General features: G+C 42.4%; 1 protein-coding gene across 4 annotated transcripts in view; it reads right to left on the bottom strand.

Moving 5' to 3' along the window:
• Positions 1–27730, bottom strand: part of PRKG1 (protein kinase cGMP-dependent 1) — a 2834149-nt gene that overhangs the window by 320272 nt on the left and 2486147 nt on the right. For all 4 annotated transcript variants that reach the window (XM_069611305.1, XM_069611306.1, XM_069611303.1 and 1 more), the window contains exon 8: positions 25465–25530. In XM_069611305.1, coding sequence (XP_069467406.1) covers positions 25465–25530 — 66 coding nt within the window. The remainder of the gene's footprint in view (positions 1–25464; positions 25531–27730) is intronic.

The raw sequence follows: 27730 nt of genomic DNA, 5'->3' as shown, positions 1-27730 counted from the left end.
AAATCGGTATGGGTTTGTTGAATGGGAAACAAAATTCTGCTCTTGGCTACAGCCTGAAGTACTGGATGGGATTGCAGCAAACCTGCGCGAGCAGCATCCGCAAGGACTTCAAAGCATGGTTTGGTAAATCTGTCCTGTTTTTATTTTTTCAAAAGTGGCAAAATGTAAGTACAAAACATAGTGATATAACTTGGGTGTCTGGTCAGTGGGCCTGGCCTTGAGCAAGGACAAATGTGTAATCTGATTTGCTTATTGGGGCATGTGGTATGGCAGAAGCCCAAGGTTGCAATGGGAAGAAGAATTTGGCTTGTGGCTATATCCTGAAGTGTTAGGCTGGATTACAAAAAAAACTCCATGAAGGGCATCAGCAAGGACCTAAAAGCATGCTTGTGTTGTATTTTTTCCAAAGTGTCAAAATTTAAGTACAGAAAATAGTGATATAACTTTGCTGCCTGGGCAGTGGGCCTTTCCCTCGGCAAGGACAAATGTCTACTCTAATTTGCTTATTGGGGCATTTGGTACGACCGAAGCCCATGCCCCATGGATTTTGGAATTTGGCCATGGCTACAAGCCATGAGCACTGGCCATTGGTCACATTATGAGGGTATAGTGGACACTGAACTAGGGTATGTGGTAAGTCTGGGGGCAGGAGGGGTTGATGGGTCTGGCGTCATGGGTGAGCCTCATGTCCTATCCAATTCAATCATGACTTGCATCCCCAGCATGCGCTGCTGATAAGCAAATAATATGTTTAAGGACGTTTATAGTTCTTTCATATATGTTAAAAAAGGAATTATTAATAACTTATATACAATGATGCAACATCATGAAACATTTTCACTCATAAAAACCTATAAAATTCACTGAAACAACTTTGTTTACAGAGCCCGGTCAGCCCTCCCAACTCTGTGTCTTGGCCAAATTCACACACACATTCTTGCCTTCACAATACTTCGCATACCTTGGACTTCGGTCCCCCAACAGCGTTCCCACCCCAAGCGCATTGGGGCAATAATAATGTGCTAATGGCTGTATACAAATGACTACTACTACCAATGATTAACTCTATCAAGTAGTACTTGTTGAAAACATCAACTAACAGATCTTGAGGGTAATATTTGGTTCCTATCACAGTCAAGTCCACCACTTCATCTTTCAACAGTGAACTTGACATGTAGGGTTAAGAGTTTAATTTAAGACAAAGGGGTTGTGGCACAAGTTGCTTCAAATTCAAAACAGGTGGGAAGTTTGAAAGAAGAGGTGGGTTTGGAAGGGACCAGTTCTGTCCATGCCTCCACCTTTCACAGGTGTTATTGGCAGTTTATCCATCCTGCCTGCAGCATCCCTGCTCAGAGCAAAGGCTTTATGTTTTCAATAATTCAACTCTCTGTGTAGCGCCATAGAAAGGAAACCATTGAGCACATACTTTGTGAAGGCAAGAACACATCCCAACCCCATTTCATTTTAGGCAGTTTTGTTTACTTTTGTGGTCTCAGATGAATGTTATTTGTTGTGTGAGATCTACCAGTAAACTCAGTGGGGTTTGGTTCATCTGAGCTGATTTTGTTCCTAGCTCGAGGAACTGAAGCTGGTTTCACGTGACTGTTTACCATTTCCATTCCAGTTATTCATCACGCGCCAGTTCATGTGAAAGAAGAGGCAGAAAAGAGCTAGTCACCAGAAGATGGATCATGGCCATAGTTTCAAACATTGTCTTGCACTATCTTTCCCATGTGCAACTTAGAGTCTCTTTGGCATTTATTCTAATGCAATATGTTGATTTTGATAATGTACTAACCTTTGAAAAAATAGTTTGTGATTATTCCACATCTCTGAATCGTTCAGAAAATTACAACTTTCCTCCAGGGACCTCATGAAAAATCTCTATTAGACCATCATTATTTACATCCAAAGCTCGATCGAAACTGAACAGTCATTTGCTTTGTAAATATGGGTTGAACTTAATGATTACTACAGTGGTCCAACTTCTTGTAATTTGACAACTAATATGACTGCTCACGTGTTTCATTTGGTTTCTTTTTTCGCATATGTTCTTTTTGGTTTTCTTCTTTAGTCTTTAGCCGGTCTTGCTCTCTGTAACTTTACTGTATAATGCAATGTATTTTCTTTGTTTTTTCAATATCCAAATCCAGCATTCCCTATTCATTATATATTTATTTTCATGCCTCCTTTGCTCTCATTTTTCATTCCAGCACTGCCTTTCTCACTCTCTACCCTGGCCCCTTTACTTCTTGCATCTGCATGACATACCCCGACATCTCTACATTTCCCTTGCTTTCTCTCAATCTCTGTCTATCTCTCTCTTCACTGACACTTGGCATCTCAGTCTTGAGGGGAGACAAGGAAGTACGGCAATTAAAGAAGAAGAGTACAACATACTGGGGGGAAATGCAACAAGCCAACAGCTGGGCCTTAAAATAAAGCATTATGTTCAGGGAATACTGGTATATGGGTTTAGCGTGCCCGTCTCAGTGACTCATTGGTATGCAAATTATATGATGCGAAAGCAGAGACAAGTGCGCTCCCGGGGATAGGTGCGACAGCATGCCCCACACAGTGATGTATAACACATAACTGGATTGTTAACAACAGAAGTGAGTTACAATATAATAATATATTTTGTCTCGAGAAAGATAACCTGTGAAGAACCTTCAAGCATTGAGATGTAAAAAATGTTTTAAACCAAGGTGCATTATTATTTTGATACATTCATCAAACCCTTTAGGAAAGAATGAGTCTTGGCTCCTTAAATCTATGCTGCAACAATTTGCACAATTGCTGGCAGCTACTTACGTTTCATGTTGCATTGTATTCATATACATTTTTAAAAGAGTTGACAGCCTGTTCTTTCATAGAATATTCATAAAAAAAGAAATGTTACATGTATTCTCATAGGATAGAATGAGGTGAACAACCAAAGAGGATTGGCGACAACCTACACATTCTGCCCATTTTGGACACTCTGGCCTTAAGTTTGGTGGATTTTGACCTGTCGTTATCCAAGGTGGTAGTTGCCATTGCCATGTGCAGAAAGGATAGGTCTTCGAATTATTGTGAGAAATCTACCAGTCCAAACGAAAGAATAATGATTGGTATAAAACCTGCATATAGTATTTCTATAAATTTGCATGCCTTCTTTTTTCATTATTATTTTTTAACCCGTTTCCTACCTCGTTTTGAGAATTTAAATGGGTTTTGTGCAATTTGGGATCAGAGCCTTACTGAACATCTTTTTAATAATGTACATATGTTTCACTACTGACAATCTCTGAACTAAGTTGTAAACGAGGTGAGAAGGGGGGGCATGTCTGATGTCTACTTTATTACACTTTTAGCGGTCACTCTTAGGGGTGAGCAGAGGTTCGGTCCGCAAAGCGAACAGTGTGGAATTCGCACTCTAATCCGCTTCCGCCTGTTCAGTGTTAGGGTTCCGCTGTAACTGTAATTTCGCCCAGTTTTGTGCAGTTTCACCACAAACGTTGTGTTTCGTTTACATGTCGGTTTCATGTAGCATGACGAGAAATTTTGCATAGGTCTTTTTTTCTATCCATGCTAGTTTCATGCAGCAACATGCACAACTTCATTCATGTTTTTCCGAACCGTTCTAGGTTTACGACTTTAGAAATTTGTGCATGTCTTTTTCTATCTGTACTAGTTTTGAGCAGCAACACGAAAAACTTTGCATGGTTTTCCCCGATCCATGCAAAGGTCGCGCAGCGACAAGAGAAACTTTGCGCAGGCTTATATTTGATCCGTACTAGTTTTGCGTTGCAGCATTAGAAACTTTGCATGTTTTATTTCAAACCGTGCTATGTTTGCACAGTGGCACGAGAAACTTTTCAGAGGCTTTTTCATTCGTACTAGTGGGACGTAAGACTTCACGCAGATTTTTGTCCGATTTGTACTATGTTTGCATTCATGGTAGGTACACGCCGCAGCACGAGAAACTTTGTACCACTCTTTTAGATCTGTGCTAGGTTTGCGCAGCGGCACGCAAAACTTTGCATGGCTCGTTTCAATTCGCATGGGTTTGTACGACAGCATGAGAAACATCACACTGGTTGTTTTGATATGCAGTGGTGGCAGAATGGCGGATTAGGACAAAACTGATCGAAATGTTAATGATTTCACTTCTACGGCTGGGAAAACAGAATTTACAATTTCCCCCAGCCCTACTCACTCTGACGGTTCTCTTTTCTTTAAGTTTGAAAGATGATTGAGAAACTTCCTAAACTTCATGAAAAAATTATTAAAAACCTATTTTTCCTTTTTACAGTTTTGTGAGGTAAACATTACAGGAATTCTTATGAGGTATTTGCCATCATAATCAGGAGATATTCATAAATAATACATATCTCATAATATGGAATCTGGTAAAACAGGCAGTAGTTGCACATTTTTACTGTTACTGCCAGGCTAATTATGAAAGCCAAAGACTACATTGGGAGACAAGGCCTGAAAGGCTATCACGCTTGTTCATCTCTACAAAGGCCTTGATCCCATGCCAATTACGGGCCATCAAACAACCTCTGCAGGACAATATTCATTTTAGTCTGGTAGATGCATAACTCTTATTCATACTCGAAGTCTGCCAGGGAATTTGGAAGCTTTCAATAAGTTTTAGCATGTCCAGGTTCTGACCAAGGGAATTGCACTCTCAGTTTTTTGCACATCATGCACATTGAGGACCGTAGAGGTGAAAATGCAGTTTAATATATATGTAATGCATGTGCATGGGTAAGTGCAGACATCAGGTGTCAAGAAGTACTGGTAGGGGACTGTAGGGATACAGAAAACAGTCCCCAAGAGCAGGGGTTGCCAAGGAGGCAGTTCAGGTGTGCAACTGGTGAGGGAGGGGGCCTGGGCCTGAGATAAGAGGGTAACCAGTGCAGTTTCAGTCAAGAGTTCAGAAGGGGAGAGGAGGAGAAAAAGCAAAGAGGAAGGTCTTGAGGTGCTTCCGTAGATGGTTCTCCTCACTTTTCAGGGAGGCAGGGAGTTTTCTTCGGCTGGGGCCTCCCTCTGGAACAGAGATCTACCACCATCTCTTTGCTTGGAAAAGCGACTGACCCTGAAGGAGTTGGAGGCGGATGAGGGAAGAGCTTGAGAAGGAAGATATTTAGGAAGAGATAGTTGAAGGTATTGAGGCCCCAGGCCCCAGAAGGCCTTGTGGACAATGCAGGGGGGTTTGAACTTTATCCTCACAGCCACTAGGAGCCAGTGCATAGATTTCAGTACTGGAGAGATACAATCCCTGGGCTTGAGGCCAAGGACAAGTCTTGCAGTAGTGTTATAGATGAGTTGCAGAGGGCAGAGAGTAGAAGTGGGCAGATTTAGAAAGAGGGTGTTGCAGTAGTCCAGCCTAGAGAGAACTAGAGCTCTGGAGACGGTGAGCTTCTGGGGGAAGAAGTGGAAAGGAGGAATACCTCTGAGGAGGTGCAGGTGATGGTATGACTTCTTAGAGACATCAGAGATTTGAGGAGAGAAGGAGAGTGTGGAGTCGAAGATGACCTCACGGTTTTTAGCCTCACATGTGGGAACAGGAAGAGGGCCAAGAGAGCCCGGCCAGAGAGTGACAGCAAAGGATGTAGCAGGTGTGCAGATGAGAAGAATCTCGGTCTTACTGGGATTAAGGCAGAGATCATTGGCAGCACACCACTCCTGGATAACTGTCACGACTTGCTCCCTTCGCTCCCATTCCCACCACTTGGGGGCATGATTTGGGGTTTATTCCTTACTGGACTTTTCCTCCAAACCTTATGCTACAGTGCTGTGATGAATTGGGAGCGCTAAACCCTTATTTTCCAAGCTATTTCCCTTCCGGATCCATTCCAGGTTTTTGGAAGCCAGCATGCTTCTTTAATCAAATAACTATGCTTCCCAGAATGCCTGGCCCACTGCTTTATCTTCACCCTTGCAGGAAAAGGTTGGGTGGAGGATAGGCAACACCTGTGGCTGCAGGTGCAGCAAGCATCACACCTGAGGTGTGTGCTCGTTAAGCAGCTTTAAAAGCCTCAGTTTGCTTCATTCCAGCACTGGTCATTGATTCAGTGTTCCTGTTTGTGACTGGTCCCTTGTTCCTGGTTCTTAGTTTTGTGCCTGGTTCCAAGTTTCTATTCCTTGTTTCTTAACCCTGGATTTCGAATTGATGTGCTTTATTGATTTCTGCTTCCTAGATTCCCTTTCTGTATTCCTCTGTTCACAGGCAGCTTTTCTCAGTGCTTTCCCTTTTGGTGCAGCCCAGTTTGCCTGTGTTCTATTTTTCTTTGACTTTGTCCTCTGTTGCTGTAAACCTTGATGCTTTAGTCTTTCCTCTTTATAGATTTAGCTTCCTGCCTTTTTCCTTGGATGGGTGGGGGAAGTTTGCCTTTGTAATTTCGTTTTCCTTGCTCCTTTACTTTCTCTTGGAATCCATTCCAGGTTTTCCCTTGCACTTCTGCATTTATTTCCCATTGATTATTAGGTGTGGCGTGCTGTTGTAGCTAGCTTCTGTGTGAATGCCTATGTTTACCTCACTATTCTATAATCACTATTCCTACTTGCCCCTTGTCTTGTGTCTTATGTATTTAGTTATCCTCCCATTGCTGTTATAGCCTTTCTGGGTCCCTGTTTGATCAACAGAGTTTGTGGGGTTGCTGACATTCAAGTGGTATTTCTCATCCTTGTGAGTACTGTTTTTAAGTTCTCTTATTCAAAACCATCAAGAGCGTTAGCTCACAGATCCTGTCGTTGCTTGCCCTCTACGTGGGCTTAGCGCTGTCAGTACCTGTGACAGCAATTGTGGGTAAGGAGCTTGTCGACTTTCCTTGCAGTCATAAGGAGTTTCTAAGTGCTTACCCCACATCGCTCGTGGGATGTTTTTACCCATGTATACAAGCCCTACCATAAAACTGTGCAGTACTGGCATGGAAAACTTCATGATGGCCAGAACTCCCCAGAGAGTGCACAGGGAAAACATGAAGAATAGGCTGGCACCCATTTTTGCCTATGTTGTGAGCACAGGAGGGCACTGCCTAAAGCCACCATTGGGCTACACACACAGTAGCCTGAAACCATTGGGAATGGCAATGATGATTGCCAAAAAAGCAACTCAGAACTGTGGGGAATTCATTTTCTTAATCCCAAAAATGGTTGCATTACCAGTACTCACCACTATCAGAAAGCCGGCGTTTTAAAACCACCAGACTTTTGTGTAAAACTGAACAAATTAAACAAAACCAGACCAAGGAAAGACTTGCTAAGAGGTGGATACAATGTAAAACTATATTCTGAAATGACTTGAAGGAAGTAATTATTTAATGTATATGTACAAATTGTAAGTGATTTAAACTGGGAACAAAAAGTGACATTTAGCTGAAACCTGGCTTAATGAAACTGGATTCTGCCTGACAACTACCCCCGACTGGAGTTGAAACCTGCTCAGCCACTCTTCCCCTTGCCAAAAGGAGTTGTCACCTCTCTGATTAGATTAGGGGTGGAGCAGCTGGGGACTACAGGGAGTTGAACAAAGGCCTGTCCTTGACTCAGGCAAATGTTATATTGGGGGCGTCATAAAATAGCTTCCTCTTGGGAGAAACTGGGGGGCAGCTGTGCCTCTGTGAACAAGCTGGCTTGGGGGAAGTGGATAAACCAGTTATTCCACCCTGTGATGTGGGAAGCCACACCCCTTTTTGACTAGAGCATCATTTCAAAAAGATAGATAACTCATAGTGCAGACTTGTCAGAATTATATAAGTAATATCATTATTTTTGTGATTTTTCAGTGCACATTTTAAGAGGCGTTAGGACCCTGTGGTGTATTCTGGGGGGTTGCTAGCGGAAAATAGGGTCTCACTCCAAATGTATGCATGTTAAAAATCTGACACTTTATCATCTGTAACCCATATCCCTGGTGCACATTTGTGTAAAATCTGGAAAGGTTTAGAGGTCGTTATCTGGATGAAAAGGGGAGAATTCTGTCATCAGTGGACATGACATCGTACAAAGACAGGGATCGGATGGTTTGGTGCTACAGAAAATATGTTAACTGGACCTATAATATTAGAAAAATGGTACATAGATAAATGTGTATTTGGGTCAGAAATAGATTTGTGTGCAATCTGACAAGGGGAGGTTCCTCTGGCCATAAAACCTACAGCATCACTCTGACTCACATTTCCTTCCCCCAATCAAGGGAGAGAGGAGGAATTGGCCAATGATAAGTGAGAGGGGCAGGTTTAGTTATGACCAACGCACACACCCACTTTCCAAAACACATAAATGGAGACTGCTGGGACAGTCAATTCCATTTGCTGCGGAGCATGCTGACCGACGACTTCACATCCAGAGATCCAGACTTCAAATCCATCAATCTCCAGAACCTGTAGCAGAAATTAACTCCAGAATTTGTAGCAGAGAGGCCTGAATCCACCAGCTGAATCCTCTTCAGCAGGCATCAAAACTAAACAAACTATTCAACAGCCTGGTGAGCTGTTTGAAAAGTTTTGCCGAGAATTTTTGCAAGAACCTGTAGCAGTACCCAGAAAGCAGTGTTACATCCAGAATCCAGAGAGGCTAGACCAGCAGAGCAGAGCTGACCCAGATCGCTGTGAGCAGAACCGGTGCCTGATTGACCCGCCGAGCAGACAGAACCGCAGCTGGACGTGTTGACCAGATCCGTGACGAGGCCTAGTTCAAATTTATATTGTGAGTACCTAGCAGAACTGTGCGGAACCAATCTCTTAGTTAAAATAATCTAATCCAAACTATTTTAACCTAAGTAGAACAGCCTCCTAGAAATCGTGTCATCTGTCATTTGTAAAGCTGCACAACTGTCGCCTGTCAATTCTGAAGCTGCAAGCTGTCACCTGTCATTTTGAGTTTTACTTTAAATCCAAAAATCTACCTTTATTAAATCGTCCGTATCTCTGGAACCGTTTGGGCTAGGAACGAGATTTAACTTTCCTCTGAAAGCTTAGAATCTAAGCTTTCAGACAAGCCTAGAACCGACTTCCTACTCCTTATAAGTTTTCACGATTTCGCGAAATGTTCAGCGATTTGCGATTTTGGCTCAATTTCTCCACTTGTCAAAATAGCAGCTCCATTCTTTCTTTTGTTAAAATCCGTTGCAACTTGGTAATAACTCATAGAGCATTGCTAAAGTGAGCCTGAACTAATACCAACACGCATCTCCCACTCACCCTGAATCTCTAGAGGGAATTAAAATCAGTTAGCACTTTTTCCCATCCATTGCCATCACATTTAAAAAGCCTTTTGGGCCTGTGTTTCAAACTCCTACCTGTTTCCTCTAAGCTTGCTGGGGGGGAACTGAATATCATATTGTATTTGATTGCATTCCTGAGAACTGTGTGCTCCTCTTTCCATCTCCTTCCATTTCTTACATTGCATAGGGGAGGGGGGTGAATTGCCAGAGAAAAAGTGATTATCTTATCTTTTGCTAAAATCATATCAAGTATTTCTTTACTGCATTTTATTCCTCATTGCTTTTCCCTTGAAATCATAAAAGTATTTTTGCTACTTTATCCATCCTATACTAACTCCTCATTGATTGTAAAGAAGTGTGCTAGTGCCAGATTACCCATTGTTGATCATCATCATATGTCTAAATGTACTATCAGATATTAATTTATTATAAAGTGTGATATATATATATTGTTCAAATTCTCAAATAAACCTTTTAATTTGCAAAACAAACCTACTTCTTGGCTCAGTGGGGTCAGGGGGATTCTAAGAGGGGGTGTTATACAAGGGTGGTCATCCAGAGTACTGAACTAGACATAAAAATACATTAATAAGGGTTTTCCTCAGCATCCCAGACTAGGCATTGACTTGGCTGTAGTGTTGATTGAATATCGCTTACACCCTTTTCATATATTTCTATTGTTGTCACACTCTTTTTGCACACCTGGGTTTTAGTATACATGAGTCTTGGTTCCTGTGTGCACGTTGTTTGATTCAAATCTATTCACTGTGTGATTTTGTACACATTTGCCTTGCCATATTCACTGCCTTTGTCCTTTCCTGACAATAGCAGACAGACAGTCAGAGATGAGAGAAGGAGAAGAGGTGGCAGAAGGGAGCCTGAAAATGAGTTGAGTGTCATCCGCATAGCAGTGAAAATTGAGGCAGAGAGCGGCAATATGGTGGGCAAGAAGTGCCAGGTATTGGTTGAACAGCCAGGGAGAGAGGTTAGACCCATTGGAAACACCACAGGTAGGGATAGAGATAGAGAAGAGGAAGGACCCAATTTGGACCTGGGAGGGTCGATCAGAGAGAAAAGAGGTCAGCCAAGCCAGGGCCTGATCAGTGATACCCAGGTTATCATGGAGACGATTGAGCAGGATGGCATGGTCTACCTACATTTCTTCACATTCCTTTGTTGTTTCTCATTCTCCTATCATCAGATGATGTTACAACCATACGTTCCCTATTCTCTACGTTTTTTAGGTGCTAATTCCAGACCACATACACATCTAAGTAAGCTTAGTGTGGACAAAGAAAGGTGGAGGCTTGGTATGCCTGATCTCAAAGCTTGCATTTGGACAATAATCTTAGCTCACATCTTTATGTTGATAGAGGAGCAAGGATCTCCCCTGTGTATTTGTATTGTTCGATGTTACCTGAATAGCTTGGAGGATACCCTCCTTTTTGACAATATATTTGAAGAGGATACTGTTTTAGGTTATGGACTTTAGTTACTGTCTGGAGAGACATGGTGAAAGTCATGGGTTGAGCTCATTGAATTCCTCCCTCCTGGTGAATATATCACTTTGGGATGAAAAACAATGGGTTCGACTCTGGGATATGCATTGTTTCCCATCTATTCAAGGATCCTAACGTTTTTAAAATTTGATAAAATTCAGCAAAGTTTTAATGTTACTCAATTTACTTTACACTAATTATCTGCAATCCTTTTCTTATCGAATTTCTTCTAGAATGTGTGATGGATATCAATTTTTTGAAGCAGTACTCTATACGAATCACCTTTCCATCTGATCGATATTGGCATTTTATACAATTATACATTGTTGTTGCCAAGTTCTGTGGGAAAATGTGTTTGTGCATTGGAAAATGAAAATCCAAATGTTTCAGTATGGACACATTCTTAGCCAGCCTTACCGATTCTGATGATAGTCCCATTGCCACAAAGCATGTTCAACAGCACTATAACATGCATTGCAGAATGTATTTCATTCCTAGATCGACACAATCTTGATATCACGCAGCTATGGCATTTTCCCATGTTGCTAATTTGGCGATGCTGACATTAAACCTGTGTGTATAGAAAGTCCTCTCCACACATTTTTTGAAGGGTTTGTTTTCACGTTGTGTGAGTTACTTGGCTGTGAGATGTAATGAATCCTGCAGAGTCCTTCCTAAAGTATCCTCCCAGGTGGCCAGGGGAAAGCAGCCTCTACCTGATCCTAACTCTGGGGGAGGGGTATTCGTCGGGTGGATCACCAGGGAGGAGGAGGCCATTAAGGAAATAATGTGACTCCATTAGGAGACATGCAGTATGTATCTTCTTCAGAATGTGGTCTTCATAATGCCAGCATATCTAATAGCGTGTTGTCATAGTAAGGTTCCACTCCCGAGAATCACCCACGGTATTCGTGATGAAAACCGTTGTGGTCAGCATAAGAAGGATGTGTATAACAATCAGAGAATCAATACAAACATTTCTGAGGGTTATGGTTCAACTTTGGATAGATCAAGAACCAACCAGTAGTTCCTTTAAATTCATCTCTGACAAGTACTTTTAATAAAACCTTGAAACTGAATAAAGTTAATCAGGATAAAATAATTCAGGATATTAGGTACTTCAAGTCCCATAATACTTTAAGTACTGTGATGAGGAAGAGGAACTCAGAGACACAGAACTCTTATGTGCTGTCTGATGGTTCTGATGACACACAACTGAGTGGGGCATTGGACTACCTAAGGCCGCCTCAGGTGCAGGCTGACACAGGAAGCAAGGGCTGAACCAGCAGTGGGTCAGAAGGAAGTACAGAGGAAGACCGGTGAGTTTGCCTACGCAAGGTGGTCCCAGGGCGCTACGTGACAGACCGCTGTATCGAAATAGGCACTTTAATCCATTAGTTTGGTATTCAAAGTCCTTTTGGAATAATTCTTACATTAAGAAAAATGGGAAACCAAAAGATTATATTAATTGTTGTCCAAATAAAGAGATGGCAATGCTTGATCAAGAGAACCAGTATTGCCCAAGGCAAAGGAAATGGATAATACCTGAAAACGACCTGAAAACAATTCTAACTACCATTGCCAATGTAAAGAGGAGGCAATACTCAATACTTAATCAGGAGAACTAGCATTGCCTAAACCATAAAAAGGCAATAATAAAGATGGAAATACTTTTTTTCTAGAGAAAGAAAACTAAATCAGATGCATTATCAGCAGTTAATTGGTGAAGCAGAAGAAACTCAACGTTGGAAGAAAAGAAGCCCTCCCTGTAATAATTATCAAGGCAGAAAGGAAATTAGCCTGCATTGCATGTGGCAAAAAAGTCAGAGGAACAAATGGCATACATGTTTATGATGTCCTTTTGAAAGAAGATATACATCTCAATGTTGTTGAAGGTTGAAAAGTAGACCCCACCACTGAGTACTGGTAGTAGTAGTATGAGTGTTATCCTGGCAGGCTTGTATACCAGGAAAGGGACTTTTTAGTAGTTAGTCTTGGCTGGTTAGTGAATCATGAAGAAGACATTAAAGTACTGCATTGAGATTGAAGGTTATGGTGGAAAGTGGCAAGGCTAATAGAATGTAATGATTTGAACTGTGATAAAAACTCATCCTGACAAAATCGTATTGTCCATGAAGAAAAAGATATTGAACAATCAAAGAGCTGGAAGAAACAAGCCTTTTGGTTTTGTTGAAGCAGAAAATTGTGAAAACTTTGAACAGTCAAATTGGAAGAGAACTTTGTGTTGCATTTTATCCATGTGTCAATTGGAGAGTTTATGGAGTAAAGAGAACTTTGTGATACATTTTCAAACAGACGTTGGATATTGAAAATAACTTTCGTGACTGGAACTTTGATCTAAGAATCCTGCTTTGATAATGGGGAAGACGGAACCACCCAGATTACAAGGAACCTTGGCTATAAAACTGTGATTGCAAATAATGATCATATTGTTGAGTGATACCTTTATGTTTTGTTATGTGTATAAGTGTGAGGGACAGAAACCGTTTTAGAGTGTTTTCCTTTAGTCTTAGTTTAATAGGTATGGAAATCCTCATTAGGTTAGGCAAAGTGAGGTGCTTTTCTCCCATTTTATTTCAATAAAAATGGCTATTTGCGACAAAGCTATATTTACTTGTCTGCCTCACATTTCTGACCCCTCACAGAGATCACATTGAAATCAATTGATAATATGTTTGTATCCGAGGTGGCTAACTCTGGCTCCAATTGCAATTGTATTACCCAGGTCAGTAATGGTGCTCAATACTTGATATGAAAAGATTGGACAAAATCAACTCCACTGCATGTTTCTGCGTAGAAGGATACATTCATGTATGTGTTATAATGTAAAAGATGAATATTTAGGAATTATTCCAGCACACAGGCCCTGCAGAGATTTGGGGAACTTGATATCAGTATTTACTAGATAGGTGATGACAATGCTGTGTTTTCTCAGCAGTACTTTGTCTTAGAATGAGTTTAGTTTTCAATGTAATTTTATATAGTGTGATAATCTCTGACCTGCATATCTAGTTTTAATATGATATCACTGTTCATAGAACTTATTTCAATTAAAAAAAAGAAAGTCAAGTGGTGGAGCGGGCCAAGGTAGGTGTGTTTTGTTAGTTTACGGATGAGACCCTTTGTTTATGTTTCTCAGCATATCACAGCCTCTATTTGTAGAAATGTTGATTTTTCACTTCTGAGGTTCTCCACTTCTTTGTGGTGCTGCTTCATGGTCAATTTCCTAGTTCTGTGGCTCAGCTCAGATCTCTCCCAGTGGGTGGGGGCATTAAGTAAGGGTAGCGAACAGCTCTATGGTTCTGGGCAGGAGATGGGAGATTGGGCATTCACGCAGACTCCTGCTTTACTTCCAGGCCTCCTTTCGCCACATCCTCCCCAGAGTGGGGGGGGGGGAAGTTGATATGTAATACCATGCCCACTGTCTAAACAATGCTAATTAACTTCAACAGACACATGTTTTGTTCACAAAATATGTCTTTATATTGGACAGATCTAGAGTTAGCTTTTACTTATGCATGAATAAGGTAGTGCGCATCACATTTGTTTAAAGCATTACATCATGAGACTCTCAAACTGAGACAACATATTGCAATGCATCATTTCAATTAGCATATATTTAAATAATGACACTTAATTTTTACTTTCAAGTGATCTCAGTTTGTTGGTCAGTATTGCCTACTCATTTTAGTGCTAGCTGAGTGTTCAATTTGAGTTGCACTCTTACATAAATTATCAGGTACCTCAACACCATAGAAGTGCCAATGAAGGAGCTCCCTCCCTCAGTGAATTTGTTTTTCATGCTATCACACGCTTAGGGACGGCTAAGCACGCTGCTTCTTCAATTGCTCTCTTCAAGCTGCCACCAACTAAGCTCTTTGCGGTATTTAATTCCTTCATCACCTCCATCTGACGGTAGTACTTAATTATCCTTTGGTTCCAAATATGGGTCCCCCACCTACAATGTCCACTATGGGTTGTGACTCTTGATTACAATACTCTGATGGAACCAATTGCCATTGACTCCTGACCACAGAGACCACATCCTGCTCTGAGTGGCACAAGGATGTCATGCAGCTGGCCTGCTCCACACTGGCCTTACTTCCATAGAGAGTCTTGGAAGGCGGAACTACTCCCTTTGTCTGTGATTGGTCTAAAGCATGCAGGATAGAGTTGTACCAGGAGGAAATCGGGCCCTTTTGTCACAGCGCTGCGGTGGTCGCTGGGGCAACAATGGCATTGAGGCCGCTCTAGAGAGCCACCACGCTAGACTGGCACTAGAATTGATGGTCTAGTATTTTCCAAGATGGCAACTGCTATCTGCATTCTCTAGTTTAGTTATCGGAGCGTGGAGTGTTGCGTAGCATCCCTCCTTGCTTCTTTGGATAAAAAGCAAGTTTTTCCTTCCTTGCCTTCTTGTTCCTGGCTCCAATTTTGCATATGCCTTTTCCATGTCTTTCTCTTGTTGATTCCTGCCTCCTTTTCTGGATCCTTCTCTATGTTTCTGTACTGCTGTCCGGCACTGTCCTCTTACTGGAACCTGTGGATCAGCTCTACTTCCTGGAGTTATTCTTTATCGGTGCAACCACTCCTAAAACCATCTCTACATTTACCAGTCTCTGGGGGGGGTTGGGCCTTTTTGGCTACTCCCCCTGTTGAGGTGTGTTCTCCCTGTTCACCCAATTGTCTATCCTGTCAACTCAGGTAGACATTGTGGCGGCACCCGTCTCTGAAGGTGAGAGGTGTGAGACCTTTCCTTCACCAATGGTCGGCTTTTCATGGCAGTCATAAGACCTTGCAATGAGCTGAGCAAAGGCCCTTCAGGCTCGTTAAGGACAGATGCAAACCACGCCCATGAAGGGCAGCTTTTTTTTATACCAGGGTGGAATGAGTACTTCTGTAAAGTTTTTGAACTTTGAGTTTTGTAACTACTCATCACCCCTGCACCCTAAATTGCAATCATTCCCACGTCCTATGCAGTTTATGCAAATTACAGCAAGCAACTGAATCATAAGTCAAGAAAGATGCAGCAATGGGAGAGCTGACATTGTGGTTATGAATAACTTCCCACAGATGGAAAGTTTGGGTGCTTGAAAGCCGTAAGTTCCATTTAAAAATTCACGGACCAGGATTACATTGTAAATGTCCTGCTCTGTATGCATGGCACTGTCTCAAAAAATCCAAATGTACAATTTGTTGTCCTCCAGCAAATACATAGATCACTAAAAATATTTTAAAAAGCAAAGACAAGTTGATGTGCCTGTTTTGTGTTGCCTTATTTTAAAACATCAATTGATGTGGCACTGGGAAAATGTAGGTCAACCCCTTTGTTAAGGAAGCAGAACAATGACGACAACTACTTTGCTTATTTTTTTCTGAAGTGCAAACCTCTTTATAGGATATAGCTTCATTTCAAACATGTTTCTTCCATCTTCGATCGCGTGGAAGTTTTGCTAAATGCATTTTGCTTCATGTTAACAGTGGTGTCAACGATGTAATGTGGCCACTGCTGTTTGGTAGTAGCAATAGTGCATCAAAAACCATGAAATACAAACTAACTTACCAGCAAAGCCAGTCCCAAGTCACTCTACAGCGACAACATATAACTTCTTATACAAAAAGACTTCCCACAATTCCTAACAGCGACCCATAGAAGAAATCACGATAGTTACCCCCAAAGCCTATATATGCCCTGGTGTCGTCCATGAACAGTAGATAAAGCAACATCAGTTCATGTTATGACGTATTTTAGCCGTGGATATTTACGCATGCCTTAGACACACGTGCATACCTTAATTTTGCATTTAAAAAGTCATGACAAATTCTGCCATTGTAATTTCACTTCTGTGCAGTCTAAATTTCCCACTGGAAAACGTTCTGCGGATCAGCTCCTAAGTCTTCTATTCAAATAGTGCTGAGAACCGAGAAAGTATTTGCATATTTTCTCCCGGGGCGAAAGACATGATACCATTCCTATCATAGTACGGCATTCATCCATATTGGGGCATAAGCAAATACAACTAACTACTAATACCTCACCAGCATGTTACCGCACAGGCAGCATGACACATCGCTTCCCCTTTTCTCTGGTGGCATGCATAATTCACTTCAGCACGTGACTGTTTAGCACAATGTGCGTGTCCCCTTTGGCTAATGAGCCTAATAGTTGATTATCGTATCATGTTACCTTGCCTGCTAATTTGTTGTCAAGAAAGCTACTTAGCTGACAATACTAATTTAACCATCTGTTTATGTTGGTCAGAGCCTGAGTCAGACTTTAATTACGCATTAATTGAGCAGTGCACACCAGGTTTCTTTGAAAGCATTCATTCCTCTGTCACTCAAATTGATGTACCATAGTGGGATGTAATTTTCTAATTAGCTTACATTTAAAGGATGGCACTTACTTTTACTACCGAATGACCCAAGGCTGCTGTTACGGTTCAGATACTAGAAAGTGCAGACAGGCACATCTTCGGCTTTCACTTTAACACAAGTGTCTGGTTATGCCCGTGGCAATATAAGCACCTGAACTGGGCTTGAATCTGATTTGAAGTTATTAGATTGTGAACGACCTTCTCTAGAGTCATATTTATGAGGAAGAAAAGACAGAGCTATGATTTACGTAATACACCTACCTGCGTGAACAATCTACCAACACACCTTCCAGTGGCCATGCCCATGTTTCAAATCATTCTCGCGCTTGCCATGTCTAAGCTATTCTAGTTGCCTTTTTTTGCAGCAAATTTGGTGCCAATTTTTATTTCTTAAGAAAATGGCTTCTGCAAAAGTAATCAAATGATTCTGGAAACATGACAAGAGTTGCAAACGGCCGGTAGAACGGATTCACATATGTAATTATAAAATAGTCGCATAAGAAAACTTTTGCAGCTTAAGTTAAAATCTCTAAAGTAGCCTAAAACGTGTTTTCCTTTGCACTCGAATATGTTTAGACATATTTACAGTGCATCACCGTCTGTCCCACCGATTTTCTCATACTAGGGCACATCTTTGAGGATTTGTCAAAAAACTGTAAATGTGAACTAAAATGTTCCTAATGTTCTCAGATTTGTTTTTTAAAAGTTCGACATGTTTAATGATGATTTGGGAATTTGTTTCACAAAGTGGCCTTTTTATGAAATATTTGTAAAATACTAGATTTAAATACCTGATTTGATCAAATTAAGTTTGAAAGGATATTAAGAAAGTGTAACCACTGTATGTGTTGTTATAAAGTTTAACATATAAAGTAAGAGGTTTACAAAGGTCGGCTTTCTTATCAACTTGTTCTTATTAACTTGTTAAAAAACCTTTGAGTTTTTTCGAGAACTATGCACGAATAACTTAAAACATACAATTTCTGCTTTCAGATTGGAGGGGGGTTTTAGTGATGCTGGCTCAGCCAGAGCATGCGAGATTTGTAAGAAATAGGCAGCTGTCGGATAATCTCAGGAAGACACTTAGGTCCTGATTCACAGAAGCATTTTATAATGGCACAATCCCATTGGAAAACACTCTGTGAATCAGACCCTTAATCTCCTCCGATCTGAGGTGGTTAATCACTGAGGAGTCCTGGTGCTTTCCCTGGATGCCGAGAAGGCATTTGATCATGTTAGTTGGTCTTTTATGAAAGCAGTGCTGCAGAAAATAGGTATGGGTGCAATGTAGCTTAGCTGAGCCGGTGCACTGTACTCAGTCCCCCCAACAAGGGTTTTGGTCAATGGGGAAGAATCAGGCTCCTTCCCCCTGCACAGAGGTTCTCGACAGGGATGCCCCTTGTCCCCATAGCTGAATGCTCTGGTGATGGAGCTATGGGCCATGAGTGTGACAGAGGAGCTCGACGTTGAGAACATCTTGGTCCAGGGGAAGTCATGCAAAATGCGTCTCTTTGCCGACGGAGCCTTGTTATATGTGACAGACCCAATCAAGTTGATCACTCCCTCTTCTTCAAGGGTTTGCAGATTACGGAAAGCTATCAGGGTTTAAGACAAACCTTGATACATCAGTGGTATTCCCAATGGGCCCATTGCAAGGTTTTGATTTAGAATGCCTTGATACACTACCATTTGTAGTGGAAGAAAGGGGATTTAGATAGTAGGGGTGCACATTTCGAAGGACCTGGGTAGCCTCTTTGAATGAAGTAAACTATTCGGCCCTCTGGGCTGAGGTGAGAAAGGATTTGGACAGATGGGGAAAATGCAGTTGTCATGGAAGTCCAGATTGAATTGCAATAAAATGATGCTCCTGCCTAACTTTTTTTTCAATTCCAGATGGTGTCTATGGTGGTGCCTGATGCCTTTCTCCAAATCGTTCAGAGGGCCTTGTTAAGGTTTCTCTGCAAGGGGGGTAGGCCGAGGATTATGTATGAGATGCTTATACTTCCAAGAGATGCAGGAGGGGTGTGATTCCCTGACTTATTGTGGTATTATAAGGTGTACTGTGAGAAACCTGAGGGTAGCCTCACACCCACTCCCCTGGGAACCTCTTCTCAGGTGGCCATGGAGAGGCCATCACATTAGGATCCTGACCCTGGGGGTGGAGATTCGAGGGAGGATCACTTGGTTGGAGGGTCCTTGGGAATTGGGGAGTGAATATCGACATGCGAGACATGGTATTCCCATTTTTGTTTTAATAATCAACCATCCGCTCCCCTAGTGTTTATAGGCTGTTGTCAATTACTTTCCCTCAATTCCCTCATTCATACCACTATAGTAGTGGGACGAGGAAGAGGCAACTACAAGTGGTAGGCACTAACATGTCATTTCACCACTCTGGCACTGAGATGATGAAGAGGCCTGCATACTGTTGTGAGGGAGGGAACCACAATAAGGAAAGAAAGTTGAATAAGAGGAAAGTGACGTTTGTGAACAGTGAAATATGCCAAGAGGGCAAAAGTAAAATACAAGAATTTTGGAAAAAGGTCAAGAAGGCAAGGGAAAGAATACAAACTATGAATAGGAACTACAAGTACCAAGAGGCAATTGGTGTTGAATATGAACTTTGAAATTAAAAGACAATACAAGCTACAAATCCCAAGAGGCATTGGTATTACACATGAACTTTTCAAAAGGCTAAGAGGGCAGACTAAAGAGAGTGAGAATCATAAGTGCCAAGAGGTATTGGTGCCACAAGATGTTATTGATTGTGAATTGAAGTATTGGTTAAAGAAAAGTTGAAGTGGTCATGCAGAGGTCTATGTAAACTCCGTGCAGTCTCGAAAGTCTTCGACAGTGAAAAGATATATGAAAAAGAAATGTAGCGAAGGGAACTCCCACGAAGGAGAGACAGACATAGGGACAACCTTGTGCAGAACTGTGAGAAATTTTGCGATAAAGTGAAACAAGACAGGCTCGAGCGCGGCAAAGGGAAACATGTGCAGAACTGTGAGAAATTGAGAATATATAAATTGAGTATTGATGGCAAGGCAGGTGCAGCCTAATGAAGTGATTGGCTTAATGGTACAATTCAGCAGTTCAATCTTAGGCTTTGGCCTTCCGGTAGTTCAAAATGTGCAAGACTGACAAAACGGTGCCATCCACCGATGCTTAGTTTTTTGAGAGATTCTCTAGACCCCGTGGGGTTGAACCTGGGAAAGGGAGTTGGTGCTGAAGCCATTCTGACATTCCCTTTTGGGACACTATTTTCATTTTCTATTTCCCTTAACACATTTGTTATTCTAAGAAGGAGGGCAAGGTTAGGTTTTCATAGTATAGGCTTTTTATTTTGACCAGACTGACCTGGACATATTTGTATTGTTTAATGGCCGAAATTACTGCCATTTTAGAGTTAGGGCCAGTTAGGAATTCTACCATCTGAATCAAAAGTGTAAATAAAGGTTTTCGAAACTTGCATCCATTGTGTCTGTGCCTACTGCTGCATACCATGCCTTCTTCACACCGCAGAAAGAAGCCCAAGTGTGAGCCATACTTGTTTTAACCAGTTGGGTTTCAGGGATACTGGAAGAATTGTCTTTTGGAGATATCAATTCCCCCCAATATATGTCTCCTTCCATATGTTCGTCCCTCATGATACCACCCCCAGGGTTAGGATCAGATAGCGGCTGCCTTTCCCTGGCTATATGGGAGGAGACCACTACCAGGGTTTCAGTGATGATTTGACATTATTCATCACAGTACTTCCCCTATGTCTTTCAAAGAGCTTCATTGCTTCCTGAAGCTAGGCCTGTGCTTAGAAAACATCCCTTTAATAATAATGATGCTAAGTGGACACATTTAGTATCCTCTGATCACCTGTGCCCAATGGCCTACAAACAAATGTATTCAGAATGCTCCTTTACCACGTGGGGGTGTTAGAAAAGCTTAGCTTAAATTTCAGTGTTAATTGTCTAAAATGTAATTAATTTGGATGGTATTTATTTAGGATTGTACACAAGGATACAGGGAATTTTGTAAAGCTGTATCAATGAATTTCTGTTATTGGTCAAATTAAAACACATCACTGAGTGCTCAAATTGTATCGAACATTGATGAAAGAATAATACTATTAAATACAAGTTGAAACATCCAGCATTCTCTAATAACCTATCCCCAATGTATAGAGCATGTGCTCCATTTGGGAGCACACACTCTACAACGGCATATGCTCCCAAATGGTCCTTCAGCACATAGAATAGTTTGAACAGTTTATGAGCTAGGCTCAAAATCCCCTTTACCAGATTAACATTGTGAATAGCTTTGGGACTTTGCAAGTATTTCACTTGATCACTCATCAGTCACCCAGTCCAATTTATTGAGTTTCACAATGTACTATGGAACCCATACACGATTCACATGCCTAATCGGTACCACTAAACAAATGTTGCCGCTGGCATGCAATGTTCCCTTTAAGGTGCACGCCTGTGCGGCCGCGCACCTTTTGATAGTGAGCCGCGCATAGTGCTTTTTTTGCCGTGCACTTGTGCTCCAATCATCATTTCATGAAAAAAAAAATGTTTTACTTTTTTTTTTTAAACATTATATTAGGCTGGCCACCAAATATAAATACTGGCGGGTTGGCGGCCAGCCTAGATGCAGGCCAGGAGGCAGCAGCAATGTTCGTGATTGCTAGAAAACACACGGTTGTGCCGTGACACGAACTTTGCTGCAGCCTCCTGGGCTGCTGCTACTCGTGCTTGGCTTAGGGCTGCACTCTGCGCTTGCGCAGGGATCCTACCCACCGCCCTGTCGCAGCAATGCACGTGCCCTGCTGCTGGATCTCTCCTTGCCTTGCGCACTAGGCACTGTCTGCCAGTAGCAAGTGTGAGAGACCCCAAGCCTGCATGCAGACACTGGCTGAGCCTGAGGAACTCGAGCTGCCAGTGCCACGACGGACGACGCCACAGGCACCTGCTGCAGCTTGTGTGACCCCATCCCTGTGAAGAGAGCTCCGCACAGCCACGTGCCACCGAGCCTGAGGTAGGTACAAAAATAGTTATATGGGTGGGTGGCAGGGCGGGTAGCCTAAGTTTGGATTTGGAAGTCCATTTAAGATGAGACTTCAACTATCTGTCGGATTTCATCAGCAGGGGACCGTCTCTTATCGCCACCATAACAGCAGGCCCAACCTGCCTGTACCCCCGTGGACTCGGCGCTCACGCCGGCATTCTACACCTTCCCCCCACCGCCTTCCACCAGACCGCTCCTAAGGAATGCTCTGTTTTATTGCATTTTAAGTATGGGGGGGGGATCCCAGGCCAGCTTTTAAAACACGCTGCTCAGTGGTGCTCAGTCATGGGCTTAAAAGGCGGTGGCAGCACTGGCAGGCCGCGCTGAGGACTGAAGAGCCTTCTTGATAATGTCCAGGCGTATGAGTGGCCTGTACCCGAACATTGCACCCTCCCAATTCAGGAGGATCAAGACACACTACTCGGCGTTTTAAAAGTAATGTCTTTTTGCACAGCCCGTCATGTTGGAATTCTCCAGGTTCTAGGACCTGTAACCTGGAGAATTCCAACATGACGGGCTGTGCAAAAAGACATTACTTTTAAAATGCTGATAGTGGGAGACGCTAGCAAGCAATGTAAGGACGGTTGTAATGATGACTGGTTTACTTTGAACTTGAGTCCCGAGTTTCAGTCCCAGCACCTCCGTTTCAGAATGTAGTGTGTGTCATCATTGAAAAGTCACTATCCCCCAGTAAATGACTAGAACTCAGGGGCGGACTATAGGGAACTCCCTAGATTTCCTGGCAGGCCTCTGCGCCATGGTCGTCTTTTGTGTGGTAAGGTAACTGGTATTTTATTTCCACAGTTTCTCATAGGAAAGGAGTTGGGCTTGGGCTTGCTGAAAATGTGTAATTTGGGTAAATGGGGCCACTTATAACGTTTTTCCAGAGCCTCTTTTTGTTCCCGGTCCACCCCTGCTAGAACCAGCTCTCTACTGGCACAGTGGCAAGCGTTCGATTCCATATAAGTGAAATAGATGGCGAAACCTCAAGCCCACTCCGTCCCTTCGCGCATCCATCCAGAATGGGACCCTAGTGCTTCTACTTATTGGTGGCTATTGGGCTGCATTCGAAAGTTAGGGCATCCACGGCGCTGCATTTTAGGGTGCTGCATTTACCTATGTGCCACACTTGACCTTGAAATATGCTGATAGTGGGAGACTTAGGGCTTCCACTATTGGGCTGCATTCGAAAGTTAGGGGACCCGCTGCATTTTAGGGTGCTGCATTTACTAATGTGCCACACTTGACCTTGAAATATGCTGATACTGATTTCTTTCTGTTTTAAAATACTTGTGAAGGAAAAAAGGGGGGGCTGTATGGGTACAGATACAGACCCTAGAGCAAGGGGTGGACTGGAGGCAGTGCAGGAGGGTGGCAGGGTGAACGGTTACCTGGGCCCGGAGGACAGAGGGTGGCCAGGAGCACAGTGCCGAGGGAGGACAGAACTCAGCAGGGAAGGGGGGGGGCGTAAGCAGGAGCAAAGAGGAAGGTCTTGAGGGGCTTCCGGAACTGGAGATGCTTCTCCTCAAGTTTTAGAGTGGCAGGGAGGCTGTTCCAGAGGGAGACTCCCAGCCGAAGACAGAGATCTACCCCGAGCTTGTTTCTTTGAAAAACGACTGACCCTGAGGGTGTTAGAGGTAGAGGAGCTGAGAGCTCGAGAGGGGAGGTATTTGCAGAGGGATAGCTGAATGTATGTTGGACACAGGCCCCAGAAAGCCTTGTGGACAATGCAGAGGGTTTTGAATTTAATCCTTGCATCCACAGGGAGTCAATGGAGAGATTTAGAGCTGGAGAGTGGAGACCTTGGAAGCACTGGCAACGTTAAGAACGGTGCCGGTGCTTCTTTGAAACTCTGCAGGCGGGTGTTGTTCCGCCCACCAGGTTGGCAGTACAGCAGTGGCGTGCGGTGGACTGGTGGTGGTCTGGAAGGACAACCAATGTTAGACACTGTGGAATCTGATCACTAAGCCTTGCTCACTGGTAAGGCGCTGCACCACCGCTGCCGCGCCGCTGCCGACCACCCCCCGTCTGGCAGCCTATCACTCAGTTGCGCACATGACTGAAAAACAGCCCGCACACAACTATTCTTTGGCGCACACAGCCCAAAAAAAATTAGAGGGAACATTGCTGGCATGTCCCTGTGTGTTCATTGTGGCGTTGCTTCTACTACTACACTGTGAGTCTCTTCTACTGGTAAAATACAATGGGCCTGATTCATAGAAGTGTTTTATAATGGTGCAATGCCATAGGAAAATGCTCTGTGAATCAAGCCCAATATGTTTAATTGTGTAGGTGCTACCATTCTTTGATAGAGTATCTTGTCCTATGTAGGGTAGACATAGCTGGCTCCTTCAGACCCTCTTCCCAAAAGTCAAAAGATGCTACTGGAACTTCTGTCGGCTGTCACTCTGAAATCCGTTACCCCCAACTGGATATTACCCAATCTCCTCAATGTGTTTTGCTGGTGGGAAAGAATGTGTTTCATGAATAAAAGGATGGCCTGTTCTCTTTATCTGGCATGAGAATCTAACCTTTGGCATTCGGATATCAGACACGTGTGAAGGATTCCTGTATTCGCCTGTAGTGACACTAAAGCTTGACATTTTGAATGCAACGTACAAGTGAAACTGGCTTTTAATACAAGGATGTGAACACAGTAATACTGTCGTTAGTACTTGTTATATTCACTTTAAGCGCTCACCGTGGACTCCATTTTCCTGTCAATATAACTGCATGAACACCACTCCGCCCCATGTAAAGAGTGCTTAACAGAGAACATTGTGAGTTATATTTTGTGTTATGTACTTCACTTCCATGTTTCCATTTTAGGTCGTATCTATTTTGTCCAAGATCGATTGTGTTATTTCATTGTCCTCTGCATTTGCTTCTTTCCAGTCATAATAGTAATGTCACCCTTTGCCGTAACTTTGGCATCTTTTCTGTGACATGGTTGTGTATACATTCATTACTGCATAAACTGAACCAGAAAAATGTTACACATATAGCTCTACTACATTTGAGAAGTGATCATATGTAATTGTCCAGCCGTTGTTGCTGCTACACTTCATTAATACAATAGACACGTGGTTAAGGAATGCTTCAAAACCTGACAAATGACAATAAAAATGACCAGCATCCTAACGGAATCAATAAATGCGTATGGTCAGGGTCCCGATGACTGGGTTTCTGTACACGTACTGTAGACAAACTGCGAGCATTTTGACCAGCAGGCACACGCAAATGTTTACATTTCTCAAATGGAATAAAAGATTGTACTTACTCTCTGTCAATTACAAGACACGTTACAGCTTCAGCAGCAATGACGTTGGCAGTTCTAACATCTTCCCTAATTTAAAACAAATAATAATAATTGTTAAATAAGGCAAACATACAAGTGTAAATCTGAAAATATATGTCACGTCAATGCATCACTGGAAGCCCAGTTAAATGCAAGGCACTTCAAGGGCAGTCTTTGGCAGTACAATTTATGAATGTCTGTCATATCGTGAGCCAATGTTTTAGAAGGCAATCAATGTTATAGAAAGGATTACAACAAACATGTATTTGTTAACAAACCAAAACACGTTCTAACAAATGTGTTACTTTTTCACATATAGAATGAAGCTTTGTCAAACCATTATTCAAAATCCATGAAAGTCTATTGTCACTTAATTACCACAATGTGCATTTGGGCACATACATGTATTTAGTCCCATAAACTATAGTAAACCTCACCCCTAGCATTAGCATTTCAAATTCAAGTAGATAGGCAAAATTAGCAAAGAACACATATCCCATTTTTATAAACCATTTCACAACAGCTAGACTTATGTTACCATTGTCTCTAAATGGCTCAGATTTAATTTCTCAACCAATGGTTTGGACTTTAACGCATCCAGTGAATTTATGTTATGTTTAACATTTGCCTTGAATAGACCATACACCAAACTGCAACAAATGTGTGTCGATACAATGTACTGAAGCGGAGGGGAATGAGGTCATGTAAGGAGTCTGAGGGCCTGATTCACAAAGCGTTTTAAATTGGTACATTCCATTGAAAAATAATGTTTGTGATCACGGATCATAGTGTATAGGCAAGTTAAGTTAGAAAGACTATTTGGAAGAAGATTAGAGCAGCAGAGATTTGGTGGATCTAAGTGAGTCCATCTAGAATCAGCCATTTGGAACACAGGCAATGTCATTTTGCGTGAAGTGTAAATTGCATGCAGGGGGCCTGCTAAAGTTAGCACTTACGGGCTACGGTGCCCCTTGCGTGCACTTTAATAGGTCGAAGAGGCAGAGCAGACAATGAACGAGATGGTAGAGGACTACAGGGTGGAGAGCTAATCTCCGCGCCATTTCCTTCTTCCATCTCGTCTCTGCTGCAAAATAGCTCAGATCAGGAAATGCAGGCATACAAGCATTACACCTTAATTTGACACTTCTGTTTCCTGTTCCACCCCATTTAAAATGAGGCCAAAAGAGTCTGTCAAGATAATACATGTACCAGTATTATATACAACTGACAGGAACTGGCCTAATTTACCAGTGACAATCCTGAAAAACTGAATTACAAAACGATGCAAAGGTGAATGCCGGAATACAATGCATAAAACATCCTCACCTTGATGGCTGTGCAGATTAAATATAATTACCCCCTACAGCTGCAATGTTAAAGCCAATGCCCACTATTTGCACATTTACATATTAAGACATCTGAGCAGACACAGCACATGTTTGTCAATTACTAACCTTGATTCTTTCTTAAACATTTTTATTTCCCATCTCTTGTTATCATACTTCAACAACGAAATGAGGGTAACGTGTAAGGCTCATAAAATGATGTGCAGGGACCTCATTGTGTAACAGGAGGCAGCAGACAGCCTGGTGCTTGGTGGGGCTACCAGCCATTATTTCAACCCATAAGTAAAGGATGCAGACTCCTTCTGATGTAAAATAAAGCTCTGCAGGAAAATGCCTAGTAATGCTGGAAGGTGCCAAGTGGGCAGAGGTGCTATTAGCATGGCGGCGTGCCCTGTGCTTATCAACACCATCCACTGCACTGCCGGCTTTGAAAAGTAACTTGGCATTTCAAAGTGCAAGGAGGAAGCCACCAAAATGTAGAGCAGCTACGAACTGGTATAAAATGGACACATTGTTCAGTAGGCCCCTGCAGGTCTGACTGAGACCTCAAGAATGTAGAGGGCTTCAGGAGACTCTTCCATCTTCCTGGGGGGAAGCTTCAAATGTTCTCTTTCTAGGTGCCTCTACGTGACCCCAGGCCTCACAGAGCACACATTTCCACACTCAGTGATGACAAAACTGGCCTGTCCCTGCTATCCCAGTGGAGTGGGGCTACTTTAAATAATCACACTTCTCCTGGGCTTTAGAGACCCTGGAGGTGGATGACAACTGCTCTGTAATTAATTAAACACATCATGAGCACAAAATCTGTAGTTTTCATAGTAATGATGCATTCATGTGTATGGAGAAGAAACATTGGACAGGAATGCCTAGCAGCAAAATATGCTAATTAAATAAATGCC

The sequence above is a fragment of the Ambystoma mexicanum genome, chromosome 8 (genome assembly GCF_040938575.1).
Source record: "Ambystoma mexicanum isolate Mex_15411 chromosome 8, UKY_AmexF1_1, whole genome shotgun sequence".
In the NCBI taxonomy this organism is placed as follows: Eukaryota; Metazoa; Chordata; class Amphibia; order Caudata; family Ambystomatidae; genus Ambystoma; species Ambystoma mexicanum.
The sequence above is the reverse complement of the archived record's forward strand: the minus strand, read 5'-3'. Positions and strand labels throughout refer to the sequence as shown.